Source organism: Blennius ocellaris (genome assembly GCF_963422515.1).
Source record: "Blennius ocellaris genome assembly, chromosome: 17".
Classification (NCBI taxonomy): Eukaryota; Metazoa; Chordata; class Actinopteri; order Blenniiformes; family Blenniidae; genus Blennius; species Blennius ocellaris.
In genome coordinates, this window is record NC_137666.1 from 12113108 (window position 1) to 12130932 (window position 17825).

General features: G+C 43.4%; 2 protein-coding genes across 2 annotated transcripts in view; both read right to left on the reverse strand.

The window, feature by feature from the left end:
• Positions 1-359: 359 nt before the first annotated feature.
• On the reverse strand, positions 360-5186 carry fam98b (family with sequence similarity 98 member B). The gene is made up of 8 exons (XM_080512811.1): positions 5039-5186; positions 4774-4922; positions 3587-3715; positions 3327-3508; positions 2544-2624; positions 2344-2460; positions 2087-2254; positions 360-1989 (listed from the first exon to the last, which is right to left on the reverse strand). The coding sequence occupies exons 1-8, from the start codon at positions 5074-5076 to the stop codon at positions 1636-1638; spliced, it is 1218 nt and encodes a 405-aa protein (XP_080368937.1). The 5' UTR covers positions 5077-5186; the 3' UTR covers positions 360-1635.
• Positions 5187-9903: 4717 nt separating this feature from the next.
• spred1 (sprouty related EVH1 domain containing 1) overlaps positions 9904-17825 on the reverse strand; it is a 32766-nt gene continuing 24844 nt past the window's right edge. The window contains exons 5-6 of the mRNA XM_080513144.1: positions 12376-12531; positions 9904-12241 (exon numbers count right to left, since the gene is read on the reverse strand). Coding sequence (XP_080369270.1) covers positions 11555-12241; positions 12376-12531 — 843 coding nt within the window. The 3' untranslated portion in view covers positions 9904-11554. The remainder of the gene's footprint in view (positions 12242-12375; positions 12532-17825) is intronic.

The following is a 17825-nucleotide window of genomic DNA, read 5'->3' on the forward strand; positions in this document are numbered from 1 at the left end:
ACTGTTTCATTACATGAACAACATACAGAAGACAAATTAAGTGAGTTCACAATACTGGAGGGGATTTATTTTTCCATCTGAAATGTAAAATGCAGATTTAAAGAGTAATCTTTTCATGGAAATTAGGGAAACCTATTGATATTCACTCACAGCAGCCACTTTATTAGGTACACCTGTTCGGTAGTTAATCAACCAATTATAAGGCAGGAACTTCATGCATTTCACAAACTGTTGATCGACTGGGATGTGCACTCACAATTCTCTTTGTTTTTACAGTGAATGCTCTGAAAAAGATGATCCTTGTCAATCATGTCAAGATGGACCGAAATCTCTCGAGGAATTTTTAATATTGAACACCAACTAGATGCGTCGAATAAAGTGGCTGGTGGGTGAGGGTTAAAAACAAACATCATAAAAAGGGTCTACAGCTGTTTATAGAGGCAAACTGTCAGAGGGTGCAAAGAAGAAAGGATTGTTCTCATGGTCATTTTTCATTTATTTGTCCAGAAAAAGGAACATATAGAACATTTTCCTTAAAAAAAATGATCTTGGCTTCATGGTACAATTCAGGAAGGTTTCCTATTTAATGTGATACTGTGATAAAATCAACATGATAAAAACTTAAAATGAGACACCAAACTGCTATGTCCAGAGGTTTGCTTTGTTATAATTCCTCATGAAATAAAGACGCATCACAAACACAGAAGTTGTGCAGCATTAGTGTGATTTAGCGGCTGATCTTCTGTGTTTCAGACCAAACTTCATGCCCAAATTGATCCACACAGAAGTGAAATCCACGGTTTGAGTCCCGTCCGTGCAGCATTCCGAAACTAAACTACATAAAGAGGCATAAAAAATAGATGCATCGATTTCAAAACATATCAAACTTGTTAAAAACCTATTTCCTGGACTCCTTTTAATACTTTATCAAACTTTCTTTTTTTTACACCCCAGGTTGTTAAGTTATTGGTCAAAAGCACATTTAAGCATGCAATCTGGTAATTCGTATTGTGGTTTTTATTTAGTTTGAATGATTTCCAGCTGCTTTAATACAAACATGACGGATAAGTTCAGTTCTTTCTTCTCCAGCGCCCAGAGTCCGTACGACATGATCGCTCTTCAATTCATTCCTATGAGAGACTCGTTGTATAAACCATAGATATAAAACCTAGATGCCGAGTGGCCTGCTAATAGCAAACCTCACGGAAAAATGATTGGGAGGGGATAGAGCTTGTCCTTAGCTTTAAAATGAGGTATTACTTGTGTTGCGACGTGGACTCGAAAGAGAGCTACGGATGTTTTTTGTGGATTTTCTATCCTGGGATCTTTATGTTTAGCAACAGCGGGAGACCGCGCCAAGATGGCGGCATGTCACAGGCACCGTGAGGCATCTAGTGTTTTATGTCTATGGTATAAATACTGCTGCACCTTTAAAAATTCTATTACAAAGTAAAGTAAAACACTGATTAAAGTAGAAGCTTGAGGAAGAGTGTTCACTGCAAGTCGGATAAAAAAATAGTTTACTACTTTCACATGAAAAATAATGAATTAAGGTCTTGTGGGGGGGAAAAAAACAACTTTTGGATAAAAACACATAAGTTAAAAAAACAAAAAACAAAAACACAACAGTCGGAGCTAATACTGGTAACGTCCCCTCTTTCCTCCGTGTCCTCCATAATCTCCATGTCTGCTGTGTCCTCCTTGGTGCCATCCTCCTCCTCCTCCTCCTCCTCCTCCTCCTCCTCCTCCACCGCTGCCTCCTCCTCGTCCTCCTCCTCCCCAGCCTCCACCTCCTCCTCCTCGTCCTCCTCCCCAGCCTCCACCTCCTCCTCCTCCTCGTCCTCCTCCCCAGCCTCCTCCTCTACCTCCTCCACGTCCGCCCCAGCCTCCTCCACCATCCTGTCGTTTCTGCCATGGCGGCATCTCAGGAGGCGGAGCTTGTATCTCCGAGGGCCGTCCTCCTCGGTCCGGCACTCTCCCCATCAGGATCTGTGCAGGTGGTTAGAAGAACGGAGGTGGAAAAAACACAACAAACAAACAGTACAATTCTTAAGGGAGGGACGTATTCACTAGTCTCTTGTTCTACCTTGTTGACGGCGCACACAGTCTTCTCTCTGCTGGAGCCGCTGCTCGTCTTCACCACGTTGCAGAGGTCCTCTCTGGCGGCCAGCAGTTCGGCCACGCCCACCGAGGGCTGCGGCCTCAGGGAGTGTCTCCTCGGCTGGTAGACTTTGGCCATACTGTCCACCTTCACCTAAACAACAAGCACCGAACATGACCAGGCTGAAGTGCGACGCGACTGCGCCGCACTTCAGTCTGGCCCGTAGGGGGAGGACGACTTGCCTTGGCTCTGTCGGACCAGCCGAACGACTGAACCGTGACGTCCAGCCTCTTGATCAACATCCGGCGGCGACACTCGTACTCCGACGACAGGGCCGCGTTGATGCCGTGCAGTTTCTCCTGCGGGGGGGGAGTTAAGCTTGTGTTAACGGCGTGAGAAACCATCGTGCCGAGCACACACAGGAAGAGGCGGGGCTACATACCCACTGGTCGCCACTGAGAGGCGTTTTCAGCACGGGGTTTCCAACAGAGCCGCCAGGAAGGAGCGCAAGTTGTTTTTCCATCTAAGCAAAGGCAGATTTGATTAATTTGCCTCCTTGGGAAAGAGGTGTTTGAAATTTTTTTTTTTTAAATTAGAATAATAAAACTGTTAACAGGCTTTTAACACCATGAAGATATTTGATTGAGCTGCTTATTTTATGCAGCTTTTATTATATTTTGGATTATTTATGCATCGTTTTTTGTCCTTAAGGTTTTTATTTTGGCCTTTAGTTTGTGTACAGCCCGTTGAATCCCTGAAGTATTCAGTGTTTTGAGAAGCACCTTTATGGTGAAGAGGAACATAGAAAGGTGAGGCAGCTTTCCTACCAGTGGAAAATGTTTCATCCAATAAATTAAATGATAGTCGTGGTCATTTATTTGCATTATGTGAACAAGATTACGTTTCCCTCAGCGTGCTTTGACACTGCAGGTGGCTTTATTTACCTGCTTACATTTAATATGAAATCCTCACTTCGAAACAATATTTTATATAAATGTAGCTTACACCCAGCATTTAAAACTTATTTACTATTAAAAAAATTTAAAGGGAGAATACATGCTGGGAGACAAGTCTCACGCTAATAATAATGCTGTGATATCAGTTAGTTGAGCTTCAGTTTAATAAGAGCAGCGGAAAATCCACAAACCCTCCTCCAAAGTAAAAACCAGTCTGTCGATTTGACTCCTAATAAAACAGTTTATCTTAAAGTTGTGAAGAGTTTCACCTGGTTTTGGACCTGGGATAAAACTCCCTCAGCATCTCCTCCTCCTCCTCCGAGCTTCGACAGCTTCAGAGTCTCGCAGATCCATTCGAGCTCCTGATGCGCCGCGCTCTTGTCTTGTTGCCGAGTCGAGGCTTGTTTGCTCTTCGCCATCTGAGCGGCCTGAAGCTCGGAGCTGAGAAACACTGCAGGGAAGAAAACAAGTTCCCGAGTCACAGAGAGTTTGCGGGACGGCGACAGTGTTGCGGCGGCTGATCGCTCACAGAGGAACTTGAGATGATCCCTCGTGTTTCGCGTGCCGCCTTTAAGAATCCCTGACACCGCCTCTTCATAGGGGCAGTGCAGCTCCTTCATCAAGCCGCTCATCTCCACCTGAAGACTGTCTGCGTCGTCTGCAAGGAGGGAGAGAGAAAGAATAACTCAACTTTACCGATGACCTTTTATGGCGTTTGCAAAATGAGGTGACAAAAATGACTCCTAAACAAAGGAAAGCTCCAATGCTACACTAACTCTCATCGCTTCGTACCATATCGCCCATCCAGCCTTCTTCAATGCAAGCGAGTAATGTTCAATCATCTCTAATTAAGCTCTTAAGATGCACCTTCTTAAAGGCCGTTTGTAGTTTGTGCATTTTAGTCATTTATTTCACCAGTCTCTGGAGGACTTAAACAAGTGCGTATCCATATGCAATTCTTTGTATTTTTAAGCTTTAATAACAGTGTTTCTTTTTCTGTAACACAATGTCAACTGTTCTAATCTATAGTTCATCCATTGCTGAAATGCAAGCTTCGCTCTCGCCATTTGTTTGTATGTTCTCCCCATTATTTGTGTGGGTTACCGCCGAGGACTCAGGTTTCCTGATGGGGTCCAAAAACATCCATGTAAAGTTAATTAGTGGCCCTGAATGGCCTCTTGGTGTGAATGTTAGTGTGTGCAGTTGTCTGTTATGATGGACTGACAACCTGTTCAGGGTGGATGGATGGAATATTTACAGTATTGTGCAGTCACTTTTATTGGGGTTTTTTTTTGCCTAAATTCAGCCTTTTGCAATACAATTTCATTGCTGTATGCACATATGGTGTGTGACAATAAAGCTCTATCTATCTATCTATCTATCTATCTATCTGTTTTGGCAGGGGGCATCGTGGCTCTGGTGATTAAAGTTATTGCATATCTATGGACTTTGGCAAAAAAAAATAAACATACATGTGAGGAATTATTAGGTCAAAGCAACAAAATAACCCTCTATATAATCAATACTAAAATGGATGACCAACCACTGGGAGTACATTTTTACAGAACTATTATGATGTCTTTATGTTATTTTGTTAAACTGTAGCGAAGTGATAGTAATGGCTGATAATAGACACAATCAGAGTGGTCATCTAACCATCCACAATAAGGTGTGGCTTGTTAGTTTGGGGTCCACATTAAGGTGTGGCAGCTTCACCTGGATCAGAGGTGATGCTCTCCTCCAGGCTGCACAGCGATTGTAACCTGGACGACAGCCACCTGCACAGTTCCACGTACTCCGGAGAGGACAAGCCGACCTCTGCGGCTCCGAGCAGCGCCTTCTCCTCCAGCAGAGGGCCGTCATACCTGCGGATCACCGCCCGAAAGAAGGGAAACAAAGGAGAACAATATAAAACACAGCATGTAAACACACGGCGGTAAACACAACTGCTCGCTCAACATGCTAACGGCGATTAGCTCACCCGAGGTGCTCCAAGCTGTCTAAAATGTCACTCTCCATAACTGAATCCGTGAGCTTTTCAAAGTATCTTTAGCAGCTTAATAGCACAATCAAGTCAAGAGCTTGACTTTGACAACATTTTTAGATTGAGCATTCATTCATTTATCTCAGCGCTGGCATGCCGTTTCGTTGTTCCGGTCGCGTAAGTGAACCGGGTGGGAACTGCAACCGCTGTGACTTTGGTTCCACGCTTGTAAAATCTCGGGCGCTCGGTGGAGCGCAGATCTTCGTTTGCGGAAAGAGCTCGCGTGATAGCCGTGAGCGAATATCGATGCTCACTCGGTTGGTCAAGCTGGAGCGTCTCCGTGGCAACACTGATCTCCTCCACGAGGTACCTCTCATGCGCTATGTGTGGGGATTTTTTTTTGCAGTTTTTGGGGGGATTTATTAAAAAATCCCAAAATCTAATCGATTGGGCCTTGGATGATGACAAATCATCCCTGAAAATAGTTTTTGCGAAAAGTTGGTAAAAGAGATACAAGCCAATAAATACAGGCATAGGAACACATAACCTTCTTTGCCAACTTGGTTGATTGCCCAGCTTTCGTTGGAGAAGGTAATAAAGCTGCTGAAAAAAAATCACCACTATATTTTATTTTGATATATAAGAAGGCTATATTAGAGGTCACATGCTAATTATTCGTGTGAACATACACAATTAATATAACGGTTTAAGTAAAAATGATCACATTAGTAATAAAAAAGGAGAAATTCAAATAAACTAATGAACATTTTTGAATGCTTAATAAAATATTACATAATGTCTGAAGTAAAAATGACATGAAATGGGGTTTTTGTGTTGTTGTTGGGTTTTTTCTTTTTTGTCAAGGCATATGTAGCTATGCCCAAAACACTAACATTGGTACATTTAAGGAAACGCTTGATATGCACTCCTCCATGTATTATAAAAGTATTTAAAACATGATATGCTATATTAAAAACTATACTCACTTGCAAGTACTATTTTTAAACACATTCCAATGCTTAATCAGTAACAATTCACTTATATACCGTATAATGTTGTAATTGTAGAACATATCCCTGAATATTGAGTTTCCCTTTCATTGCACACCATATTTGCATATTTCTAAAGATTTTTCAAAACTATTAAAGTAAAGCTTTTGCAAAGTGCCTAATTTGTGGATAAATGATGTAAACAGCAACACAGACAAAGGATAAGCAACTTTGATCATTGTGAGAGTCATTAAAAAATATAATCACTGTCAAAATGGCTTACTGGAGGCTTTCTAAAAGTACACCCTTTTCTCTCTTTCTAACCTCCAAACTCCAACTGTAACAGTCGAAAGTCTCCACCTGAGTCTGATTCTGCAGGATTCTTCTTGTCAAAAGGTTTTTTTTTCTGTCACTTATTATATTTGCTCATATACAATTGTTGGTTTTTCCCTGTAAAAGTTAAATGACCAATCGATACAATTGAATTGGCTATTAGTAAGAGACATTAAAATCATGGTCACTTATATATAGAGAGAGGAAATACATTCCATGTCTCTAAATTAAGCTACATGTGTAAGAATGATACAGAGATACAAGTTTTGGGAGTGTCGAGGAAACCACTGAAAACCCACTCACAGCATACAGAGACGAAGTATCTGGACACAAACACAGGATGTTTCCTCTCTGAGGCTACAAAGTGTGGCCTGCTTATTTAATATTTGTATTACTTACCGGATTGGTCAAAAATATATTGAAAAGGTTGATGATTGGCACGCTGAGATCACACCGAGGTCGTTGTGGATTTAAATAACGGCTGGCTTTTCCGAGTTTGCGTGTTCATTTTTCCATTTTCCACCTTTATCCAGACTTGAAATTTATCCTAAATATTCGGAACTGATGATTTGACCATGCACATTTTACAAGACCAATGACAGTTGAACCAACAAGCTGGTTTTTTTTAATGTTCCATGAAACACAATGAATTGTACACAAAAGATTTAAAACTCACCATTTTATTATGATAATGTTATTTGATATGTCAAATTACAAGTGTATGATGTAACATAAAAACAGTTACAAACATATGTATGCATATTTACATTATATATTTATGAAAAGTAACAAGCTACATCTGTATAAAGAAAATACAACTATGACATGAGTTATCGGTACTAGAAATTTTACATCAGATACTTGGTATTCTCGAACAATGGTAAGAAATACCTAGATGTGTAGAAACCAATAAAACCAGAACAAGAGATGTTAAGTCGTAAGATGGAAACTAGGATGGACGTGAGGCACTTTTTTGAGGTTGTCAGGATGTGAAAGCCGATGGCACTAAGAAACTTAAAAGAGAAAAAAAGAAGATGGACAGGAAAAGAAATATGCACAAAGAGAGTGAAAGAAAGAAAACAGGCAGTGTTTTACAGAATAGTTAAGAGTAGTACCATTTATACTGCAAGTTTCAAAACACAAATGTCTTCCACTATTTAGAACTAATCACATAAATGTTACATCAAGCGCTGTAAGATGAAAAAAAGCGTACATATAGTATCATCAGTGCACCAAAGCATCGGAGAATTGAAACATAACCACTCAACTGCTGTGAAAAGTAACCTTTCTTTTTCTTTTAAAACAATACACTGAAGAGAAACTGGTTTATATAGCTTTTTTTTTTCTTCTTTTTTCTTTTTCTTTTTAAATCTACACAATGTCAAGAATGTACACTTGTATGCATTCCCAAAGATATGCACAATTTTCCAAAGACCGAAAGAGGATAAAAGACTAGCAGCAAAGTGGTTAAAACTGAAGTCTTATATAATGCAGGTCAAAAAAATATATATATTAAAGCAGACAGACACATGTTGCATATATAATACAGTACATGACAGGAAGTTGCACTGTGCTGGTTAATGCAGAATGAGAAGTGTTATTTCAGCATTCTCTACACTTTGTATAAATGCACGTCCTACATTTTTGCTTCTCAGCCAGCAAGTTTTAATCAGGCTCGTCAAACCTTGGTTCAGCTCGCAATAATGCAGGGCAATCCGATTACAAAGGGAGATTATGACAACCAACCAAAACATTTGGTTACACCCCAACCCCGCGCACACGCACACACACACACACACACACACGCACACACACACACACGCGCGCACACTTCATCACGCAGAGCAATCAAACATTTAAAAACTGACCGTCATCGTATATATGCTGTTGGAGAATTAGGATTTAACAGTCGTTCATAGCTGATTTTCTCTTTCAACACAATAAAATTAGTGATTGTATCTAGCAGCTTTATATGTATGTATATATTTATATATATATTTATATATCAAACTTTAGAAACAAGTGGACTGCCACTACTGTACCGTGTTAGCACTATCCTCCCTTCTACCGTACAAAACTAGAGAGAAACTCTATTAGAAGCTCAATAGTCATTTCCATCAAACGCCCTCTACTTTTCAATGTGAAATAATACTAAAAGGTGACTTATGTACAAAATGCTGTCATTTGAAGCTACAGTATATGCTGACAGCAACGATAAATACAACTCTATCTTTAAAATCTCAAAGACAAAACAAAAACAAACTGGGATTATTATCAGTACTTAAATATAGTGTTAGGTATTTACAGGTGTTTGGAGTTGGGGGGGGGGGGGGTCGTTAAAGTGTCCTGTCTCGTCACTGACTCAGCCTGCAGAGAGGTCAATGTGTTTCCCACGTGTTAGAAAGTTTGCATAGAAAGTAAAGGGAGGATCGGTCAGGGTGGATTAGGAAAATAACTGCTTTTCCTGTACACTGGTTTTTTTTTGTCTTTTTTTCTTTTTTCTTTTAAACAGGAAGTGACAAAAGATGCATATCTGTTAGCGACAGCATTTGGATGTTGTACCAAATCTGCTATTAAAAATGGAGGTGCGTTACAGTTAGCACTAATTGGAAACGAGTCGATGCCTTCTGTTTGGGAGTGTTTCTGTTATTGCAGCCGGACTTTGTGGATCTTATGTGTTGTTCAGAGGAGTTTCAGTCGGTCAGAGGTTCAATTTCAAACTTTCTGCTTTTCTGGGTGGGAAATGGCGCTCCGAAAGCGACACCCGGAGGAATCGGCCTTTTTTCGAGATTTCGAGGCAATGACACGCCGTCAGTTTGCTAAATGTGAAGCTAAACTTAGCTTAGCGCAGACTGCAAATGAAAAAGTTGCCGTTTCTACAGGTGATGTGTGGGACTATCCACTCAATCACACTGGGAACAATTTGACATCGTTTATCCAGAGACACTGAGATCTCACCCGGTCTGAGACGATGACCGATCGCCGTCAGATATGCGTCCACTTAACTGTGAAGGTAAAAACTTCACAGAGTTAATGGAACAGGCTTAGCCTCAATACGCCGGTCCAATTTCTTCACAGGCCAGTCCGATTTAAAACGTTGGGTGTAATCAACAGGAAAGAGTCCCACACAGAACCCAGAACTATGTTAACCTTCACATTAAACACAGAAACCTAAAAGTTCCAAAGAGCGTCATTGATCTCCATCCTGCTCGGCAAAGCTTACAAAAAAAAAAAAAAGAAAGTACTTATCATTGGACTTTTCTCATTTTGAAGCTGATAAACATGATGCTGGTTGGCACTGTTAGCAGTCCAAACCCTTTTATCGTGTGGTCAGTGGCGATGTTACCCGACGTGACACCACACACACACACACACACACACACACACACACACACACACACACACACACACACACACACACACACACACACACACACACACACACACACACACACACACACACACACACACACACACACACACACACACACACACACACACAAACACAAACACGCGCCTGTATGTTTTTAAAAAGCTAAAATACTCAGAATTCCCAAAACAATGCTTCCATTCATCCACCCAGGGCCTGTTTAAATGAAGACATGGACCGGACAGAGGGAAAACGTGATAACAGCATGTGCAGGGAAGGGGGAAAAAAACCAAACAAAAACAAAAAAAACAGAAGAAACGACTGATTCAGGGGGACAGACGAGGGAATTTGGAGAGGGTGCTGCAACCAAAGCTTGGAGAGCAGTGCTTTAAACCGGGGCTTTCCCCTCCTCATCGTAACACCAGATGTTAAATTAGTTAAAATTTGTGTACAAAATTCTCAGGGTTTTCCCAATGAAAGAACAACCTAATTTTAAGTGCCTCATCGTGTGACCAAATAGCAGTGGAACCCCTTTACCTAACTGAAACAAAACTTGCTGGTTGAGCAACATTTCAACCTTTGATTCAAAACTAATTATACAAATGAGCAGGAAAAGAACAATGAAGAAACAAAACCACCAATTTCACGACAGCAGTAAATAACTGGACAAAAAAAAAAAAAAAAGATTCACCAAAGGAAATGAAAAAAAAACAAAACAACAACTTATGTGTGGTTTTCAATTTAAATAGTTGGAGAGGTTTGAATATGCACATTTCTTGAGGTGGGGATCTGTTTTGGGGAACTCGCCATGGCGAATTGGTCGCCATTCACTTTCCCTTGTGATCATGGAATCAATACCTTTGTTATGGAATGCAATCAAATGGTCTGATTCACCTCAAACAGACGAGTTCATTTTTCCATGAATGTCAGAAGCTGTGCCGAGAGCCGTACCTTCGAAAACACACCCACCGCCTTTTTCGCTTTCTTGGAAACATTTGATGCAAACAAAAACAGGTCAAATTGGCCGTACATCCACCAACAGCAACGTCTCTCACCTGTTAAAATTACACTAAATATGGTGGTTAATATACCAAAAGAATTTGAAGATTACCTTTAACCCGGGGGGGAAAAAAAACAAAACAATTCCAGTGCACTTTTCTCTGTCTAGTAAATTACAATGTCAGCAGATGCTTAAGCCATTGAAGGAAAGGCCACTGTTACCCAACTGCAGATTCACAAAAAAAAAACAAACAAAAAAAAATAAACAAGAATATATCCCTTTTAGCATACTCAAATAGCAAGTAGGTTGGTTTTTTTTTCTCAACGCAGAATACCTTGTGTTTTCTTTTTGTCATCAAGTTGTCGCTCTCTGTACAAAAGACAAAATTCCTTCATAAAGATGCACATTACTTGTACTAGAGTTCCGGTAGTTGTGGCCTGGCTTCACCCATGTATGAATGAGGATGTGAGAGAAGGTGTGTACGTGTGTTTGTTTGTGAGTGTGTCTGTGTGTGTGTGTGTGTAGTAACATCTCCAAGTCTGTTAATCATGACGTCTCCTCCATGTCTTCACCTCAGATTAAGCTCCTGAACTTTAGCTTGGTGCTCGGAGCCCCCACAAAGCATTATGGTTTGTCCTCCACTGCTGCTTGTCGGCGACAAACACAAACTGAAATCTCCAAAAGCCCTCAGAGCTGGGGATCAAGAACATATCACCCCGTCTGAGAGGGGAATGAAAAAAGGATGCCGGCTTTTAATTTTCCGCTTTCATCCACTTCCTTTGTTAGCTAGCTTTGAGGGTGTCCCAGGGTCCGGTGTCGGGTCACCCCGCGGCCTTGTGCTTGCCCCCACAGCAGCGGCACGCCTCGCCACAGTGCTGGCAGGCGCGCAGCGGCAGGTAGCAGCACATGCACGGCGCGATGAAGGAGAGCGCCACCAGGGCCAGCCAGCGCAGGCAGAACTGCTCGTCGGACGTGTCGCACGAGCACGGGTCTGAGAAGTCCCCCTCCGAGTCAGACATGCAGTGGTACAGCATGCTCTCGGCACATAGCATGCAGCTGACTTTGTAGATGCACTGCTTGATGGGGTCGGGGGCGTCCTGGCACTGCCCCCGCCAGTTGTCCTCGTGGTTGAACATCTCCCGGCAGTAGATGCAGCGCGATCGCTCGCCGTCCTCTCGCCGCCGCCGCCCCTTCTGGGACTTGAGCAGGGGCGAAGGCTGAGTCTTGATGGCCGTGTCCTTGCCGAGGCCGAGCCCCATACCTGTGCCGAGGCCCATACCGGGGCCGGAGTGGGAATCCCCGCCGGGGCCGTCGGGAAACAGGTACTCGCACTTCTTACTGTCCAGTTTGTGAAAGGCGGTGGGGAAGTCCAGGTCCTCGCGATCGGCTTCCTGTTTCCACATGACCGGGTGGCGGTAGTCCTCGTAGCCGCGGATGAGTACGTCTTTGCGTGGGTTGATGCGAACGATCTCCTCTTCGTCCATGCGAAAACTGACGCGGCGAGTCGACTATTGGGGGGAGGAGAGATTGAGAATTAGCGGGATTCTTCAGCACAGAAACCTCGCTGCGCCACAGAGCGACACACGCTCCGGACGCCAAACATGAAACCTCGTGCGTGTGGTGGAAAAGAGGAGGCACAAACCTGTGGAGGCAGGTAGCGGCGGTTACTCGACGGGAACTCGTCGAAGGGCTGGGCACGGACGTAGTAGCCCCTGAACGGCTCGGTGGACACAACATTGTTCAGAGGAGAGAAGGGCTCTTTCATTGGAGTGCAGATAGAAGGAGGCTCGTCACACACCTGGAAACACACGACGACACATAAGTATGCAGTTGATAGATCTCATAGTAACTAAAGAAAAAAAAAAAAAAGCTTAGATAAAAGGTCACAGGAAAAGAGCAACATTGTAAAAGCAAACATGTCAAATGTGGAAACTGCTGGTAGTCATCAATTACATTTTAGAGTCAGTAGTCTGGACTTTAGCAATAGTCATAGTGTAGTTTATACAATTAAAAAAAAAAAAGAGCTAAACAACAAGAACACACAAGAGCTGCAAAGTTAAGCATTTGTCATTCTTGAATTCTGCATTACAATCAATTCTGCATTCTCCACTGCAAACAGCTTTGACTTGGGGTGTGTTGGCTGCGTGTGTGTTTCAGTTTAACCACCAGGGGGCACCCTGCACCCACGATTTGGCCAAATGACTGTGCTGTGTGGTGATGACTCAAGGCCCTTCTGTTAAGAACTCAGAGTTCCCATCAGCTTTGCATGTGTTGCCACAAACATTTTTTTACTGAAGCAAAAATCTACAAATGCAGGCCGAGAAGGAGAAGCTCTTCAAACAGCCATAAAAGAAATAAATAAATATGGAAACTGTGCAAAGTGATTGCAAGAAAGAGGTCAAATACTTCTATACTTGTAAGTTCTTGCCATTGACAAGAGTGAGACGTCGAGAAATAACATCCGGTGGCAGATTTCGTTGAAAATAGTTTGTCTAAGAATTTGTGGAAGTCAAATGAAAATCTAATTAGAAGCGGTGTAAGAGCTCCAGTCTTCATGGCGAGGAAATCAAAAAGCAATGGCGGTTTTATGATTCATGCACGCAGAGGTGATGGGAGACGGAGGAGGATAGTCAGTTATTACATTAAGAGCCTCGCAATATTTTGAGCTGCATTATTTCACTGCAACACTTCACCACTTCCAGTGTGTTTGCATGTCACACAGAGGACTGTACAAGCAAGAGAAATTAAAATACACAAAACGACTGTTGGTTTAATCCGATCTACTATTTAAAGACTCGCCTGTAACAAAAAACTTAATTGGTGTCTAAAAATGTTCCCCCCCCCCAAAAAATCTCTTGTTTTATATCCATCAGAAGAAGGAGAAGAAGAAGGAGGGAAAAAAAAAGAATCAGAAATGTGTATATGAACACATGCCGAGGCATCTTCACACAAGTTCCATCCAAGCATATTCAAGCCTTGTACACACTGGCGAGCTGTCCCTCTTTTCCCACACACATCCCGACCTCATCAAGGCAGGGTTAGTCCTCCTCTCTTCTCCTTCTCCCACCCTTTCTCCTTCTCTCTGTCTCTCTTCTCTGTGTGTGGAGGAGGCTGCTGGCTCTGGTTAGTCAGTGCCGTGTGTAAAGTAGCCCACGCCAGTGCTTTAACGCACAGCGGAAATCTGGTTTGCTCCCAGCTGCTGCTACAGTAATTACTGTCCTGTGGTTGCTAAGAGATGCTTCCTTTGACTTCTTCCCCCCCTTTACCCCCCTCGCTCTCCTCCACTTGCCTGCCTGCCCCCCCCCCCACTCCCAGACTGCTAACACATGGTGTGTGTGTGTGTGTGTGTGTGTGTGTGTGTGTGTGTGTGTGTGTGTGTGTGTGTGTGTGTGTGTGTGTGTGTGTGTGTGTGTGTGTGTGTGTGTGTGTGTGTGTGTGTGTGTGTGTGTGTGTGAATTATTTGCCTCTAAACATACCAAGTGGTGTAACACACATCCACAGCGACTGCAGGGGGAATGTGAGGAGCAGAGAAAGAACAGAGCAGGAAAAAATGAGAATGTGTTGTGTGTGTGTGTGTGTGAGAGAGAGAGAGAGAGAGAGAGAGAAAGAGAGAAAGAGAAAGAGAAAGAAGGGGAGAACCGGAGAGAGAGCGAGAGGCCAAAGAGTCTGCCGAGGGAATGTCATAAACCAGCTCCAGCTGGAGAAATGCAGCTCGGAACTTAAAAAGCCAGATGACAGCTGTGTGTGTATGTGAGAGAAAGAGAGAAAGGAGCGTGGGGTGGAGAGGTGGGGAGGTGGGGAGGTGGGGGGGGGCGAAATGGGAAACAGACTTGGGCTTCCTTTTAAAGCGCTTGCCTAAGCCCCACCATTCAAAGGCATGCGTGGGGGCCAATCTGGAGCTGATCTGACCCTAGAGATGTGGCTTGGTGAGAGAGAGAGGGAGAAAGAGGGGGGGGGGGGGGGGGGGGGGGGGCTGTGGAGGGAGCCAGGGGCAACCTGGCTCCACACCAACATCAGGGATCCATGCACTTCCGCCCTAAAAGGCACAGGGGTTCAAGACGGGGAAGACTGGGGTCGGGCCTTGTGCTAAAACCTCATTTGACACACTTTGACTCGCGCAGCCTTGAAGAAACGACTGGAGAAAGTAAAAAAAAAAAAAAAAAAGGGTACCCATTTGAATGTCAAGTTTCAAAAACTACGAGCATTAAGTAAATGCAGTTGTCACTGTAACGTCCAGCACACAAGCCATTGAGACAGCTAATAAAGCAGTTGCACCAATCAGGCTGCCGGTGACAGTGCTGTTCAAGTTGTGTGTCATCGGGCAAATTGGTGCCACATTAATATGAGAAGGAAAGGGGAAGCGATTTCTTCACTCAATAACTGAAACCAGGTCTGCAGTGAAGTTTTCATGTTAGTTTTGAAGGTGGGGAGAATTATGGGCCACAGATGCGTGACTCACAGCATTCACATACACTCTCCTCGTTACACAAATATACTGCCAGCAGCTGGAGCCGTCTTTGTAGTTTGTTTTCAGGAAACGTGTCTCCAAAGTTGATTAAATACCTGAAACATCAGACAACAGCTGGATCTCGGCGTACATCTCCGAGGTGTGACAGGTATGCCCGACGACGCCATTGCTGACCAATATAAATAATGAATGATATCACAGAGTACTTCTCTATACTCCACACAAGGTGAGCGGTTAAAGAGCGGTTTGTTACTTAGTGGTCTTTTCTACAGCTTTACAATATTACTTGAAAGTAATATTCAAAAGTGCTAAGAAATGGAAAATGGCACTCTGATTGGTTTATAGGACAGAAAACTAAACTTGTGTATACAACACTTTAAAGAGGAAAACATCATGCCAATGCTTATTAGAAAAACAGCTTGTTTTAGCTCTGACGCTAAACAGTATGTGTCCATAAAAATGTGTTTTACAAAGCTCGAGCACTACTCCTCTCTGCATCCTGGCAACTTTTAACCAATGACGTGCGTCCATCAAAGGATCGTCTTGACATTTCGGGAAATGAGGCGTCCTGTCTTATTGCAAACGGTGAGCTGAGCGGATCATTTCCACTTTGTGTCTGTAAGTCACAGCAAGTAGACTATTTAGCATAAAATGGGTTCATTTCTCGAAACGATTACTCCGGTTTGGTTTGGTCGCTCTCTATAAAGCACCTCAGAGCATGGACGAAGTGATTCAAACCGGTCAGAGGATTCCTGCTCTGTGAGCGAGGCTGTAAAAGTCAACTGACCCACAAAACCTGTGTGTACAAAACTGATAAGAGAAAACTTCCTGCCAGTGCTAAATTAGATGCGGATGTTATTTCTGAAGGGTGGGGGTGGTGGGGTGTCGTTTTATTTTCTTCAAGCGGAAGGACTGGTGGTGGAAGGACATAATTCCTGGCAGGGGGTCATCACAGCTGAGGAGGGTGTTGTGCAACCACTTTTCTTTATGGGTAAAACATGTTGCATGTGCTTTGTGTGTGTGTGTGTGTGTGTGTGTGTTTTCTGAGTGAGAAGAAGAATGTGGCGAGCTTGTGAAGGGCATACATGTGGGTGCTCGGCCTCAGTGGGCAGGATGTGGGTGGAGAGGACCGTCTTTAATGCACGCACACGCGCAAACGCACACAAGAATGCAAGGCTGTCATGAATTCCAGTAAGTTTTGATGTCCAGAGACGTCTGAGTCTAATCAAAGAACTAAACAAAGCTTGATGGTGACCTCCCATACAGATGAGACACTGGCATTTGTTTTATTCGCAATGTCACAGCTATTCTACACAGATCTGCTGCTTGTAAAGAAGGCCCGACAATAACAAGCGCCTGAACGCAATTTGAGTATGGTTTTTAATCCAATCCTGGTCTGTACAAACAGTGGTTGGACTTGATGGTGAGGCATTAAGCAACACACTTGATGTCACACATTTTTATGGGTGTTGGTATTTGCTAGGTTCTCCAGTTGCAGCTCTCGCCTCTGGTTCACTTCTCTTTCTCTGGAGCCCAGGTCTCCAACCGCAACATTCGGATGCCAAATCACCATGGTGACACCCTCGGTGGCTCACTGAACCTTATGAACACCCCCTTCTAACCCCTCTCTGGCTACATACACCCCCACCTCTCCCACTGCCTAGCAACAGTGGTGCCATTGGATTTCCTGTATGTTCGGGCCGATTCTTTAAAGAGGAACTTCACCACAGGAACGCAGCTCGACCTCCTCCGTCGCTCTTCTGGTTCACATCACACAGGGTGTGAGGCACCGTGCAACTCAAAGGTAGTGACAACGGCCTTGAGAAGAGCGATGGTCTTCCACACTGGTCATCTTGATCATTGACTGACCACCTGCCTGACGTTGAGTAGGTCCACCTTTGTCACCAAAACAGCCCTGACCTCTCGAGTCTTGACTTTACTGGAGCTCTCAAGCCATAATGTGACACAAAAATGTTGCCAGCAGATACTTTTAAATCTGCGAGTTGAAAGGGAGGGCCGCCGTGCATCAGGACTATTTTTTTTCCAAAAGCATCTCATCGATGTCAAAATCTGTTCCTGTTGCAAAATCAAAGTCTCAAACTTGGTTGTTCTACTCACACCGCTCCTAAAATATGTTCGCTTAGTGGCAGGAAGCATCATCCTGCTGAAGGGAGAACAGTTTCCATCAATTTGTGTCATGCAACGATGCTGAGGAAGGTGATCCAAAGAATCACAGTCTGGCCAGCTTTGTATTCACCGAGTAGAAATGCGTGGTGACCAGGTCATCAACGTCATGCAAGAGAAAATGTTATACCTTCAACTGTTCTGTGTATTCTAACCCTTTCCTATTCGAATCCTCATTAACTTCTGCAGAGATTTCTGTAACTGGCCTGTTGGCTCACACCACACTGGTCAGCATTCGCACCGAACGTGCATCAAGAAGCCATGGACCTCACTACCCTCTGAATGTTACAGTTTTGAAGATACTCTGAACAAGTTGTCTAACCATAATGATTCAGCTCCTCACACATTTTTTTTTTTCCTTCCGGCTCTTAACACTTCAACTTTGAAGGCGTGTTCAATTTCTGCCAATTGCTTCCCATCCACCAAAGACTTCATGACCA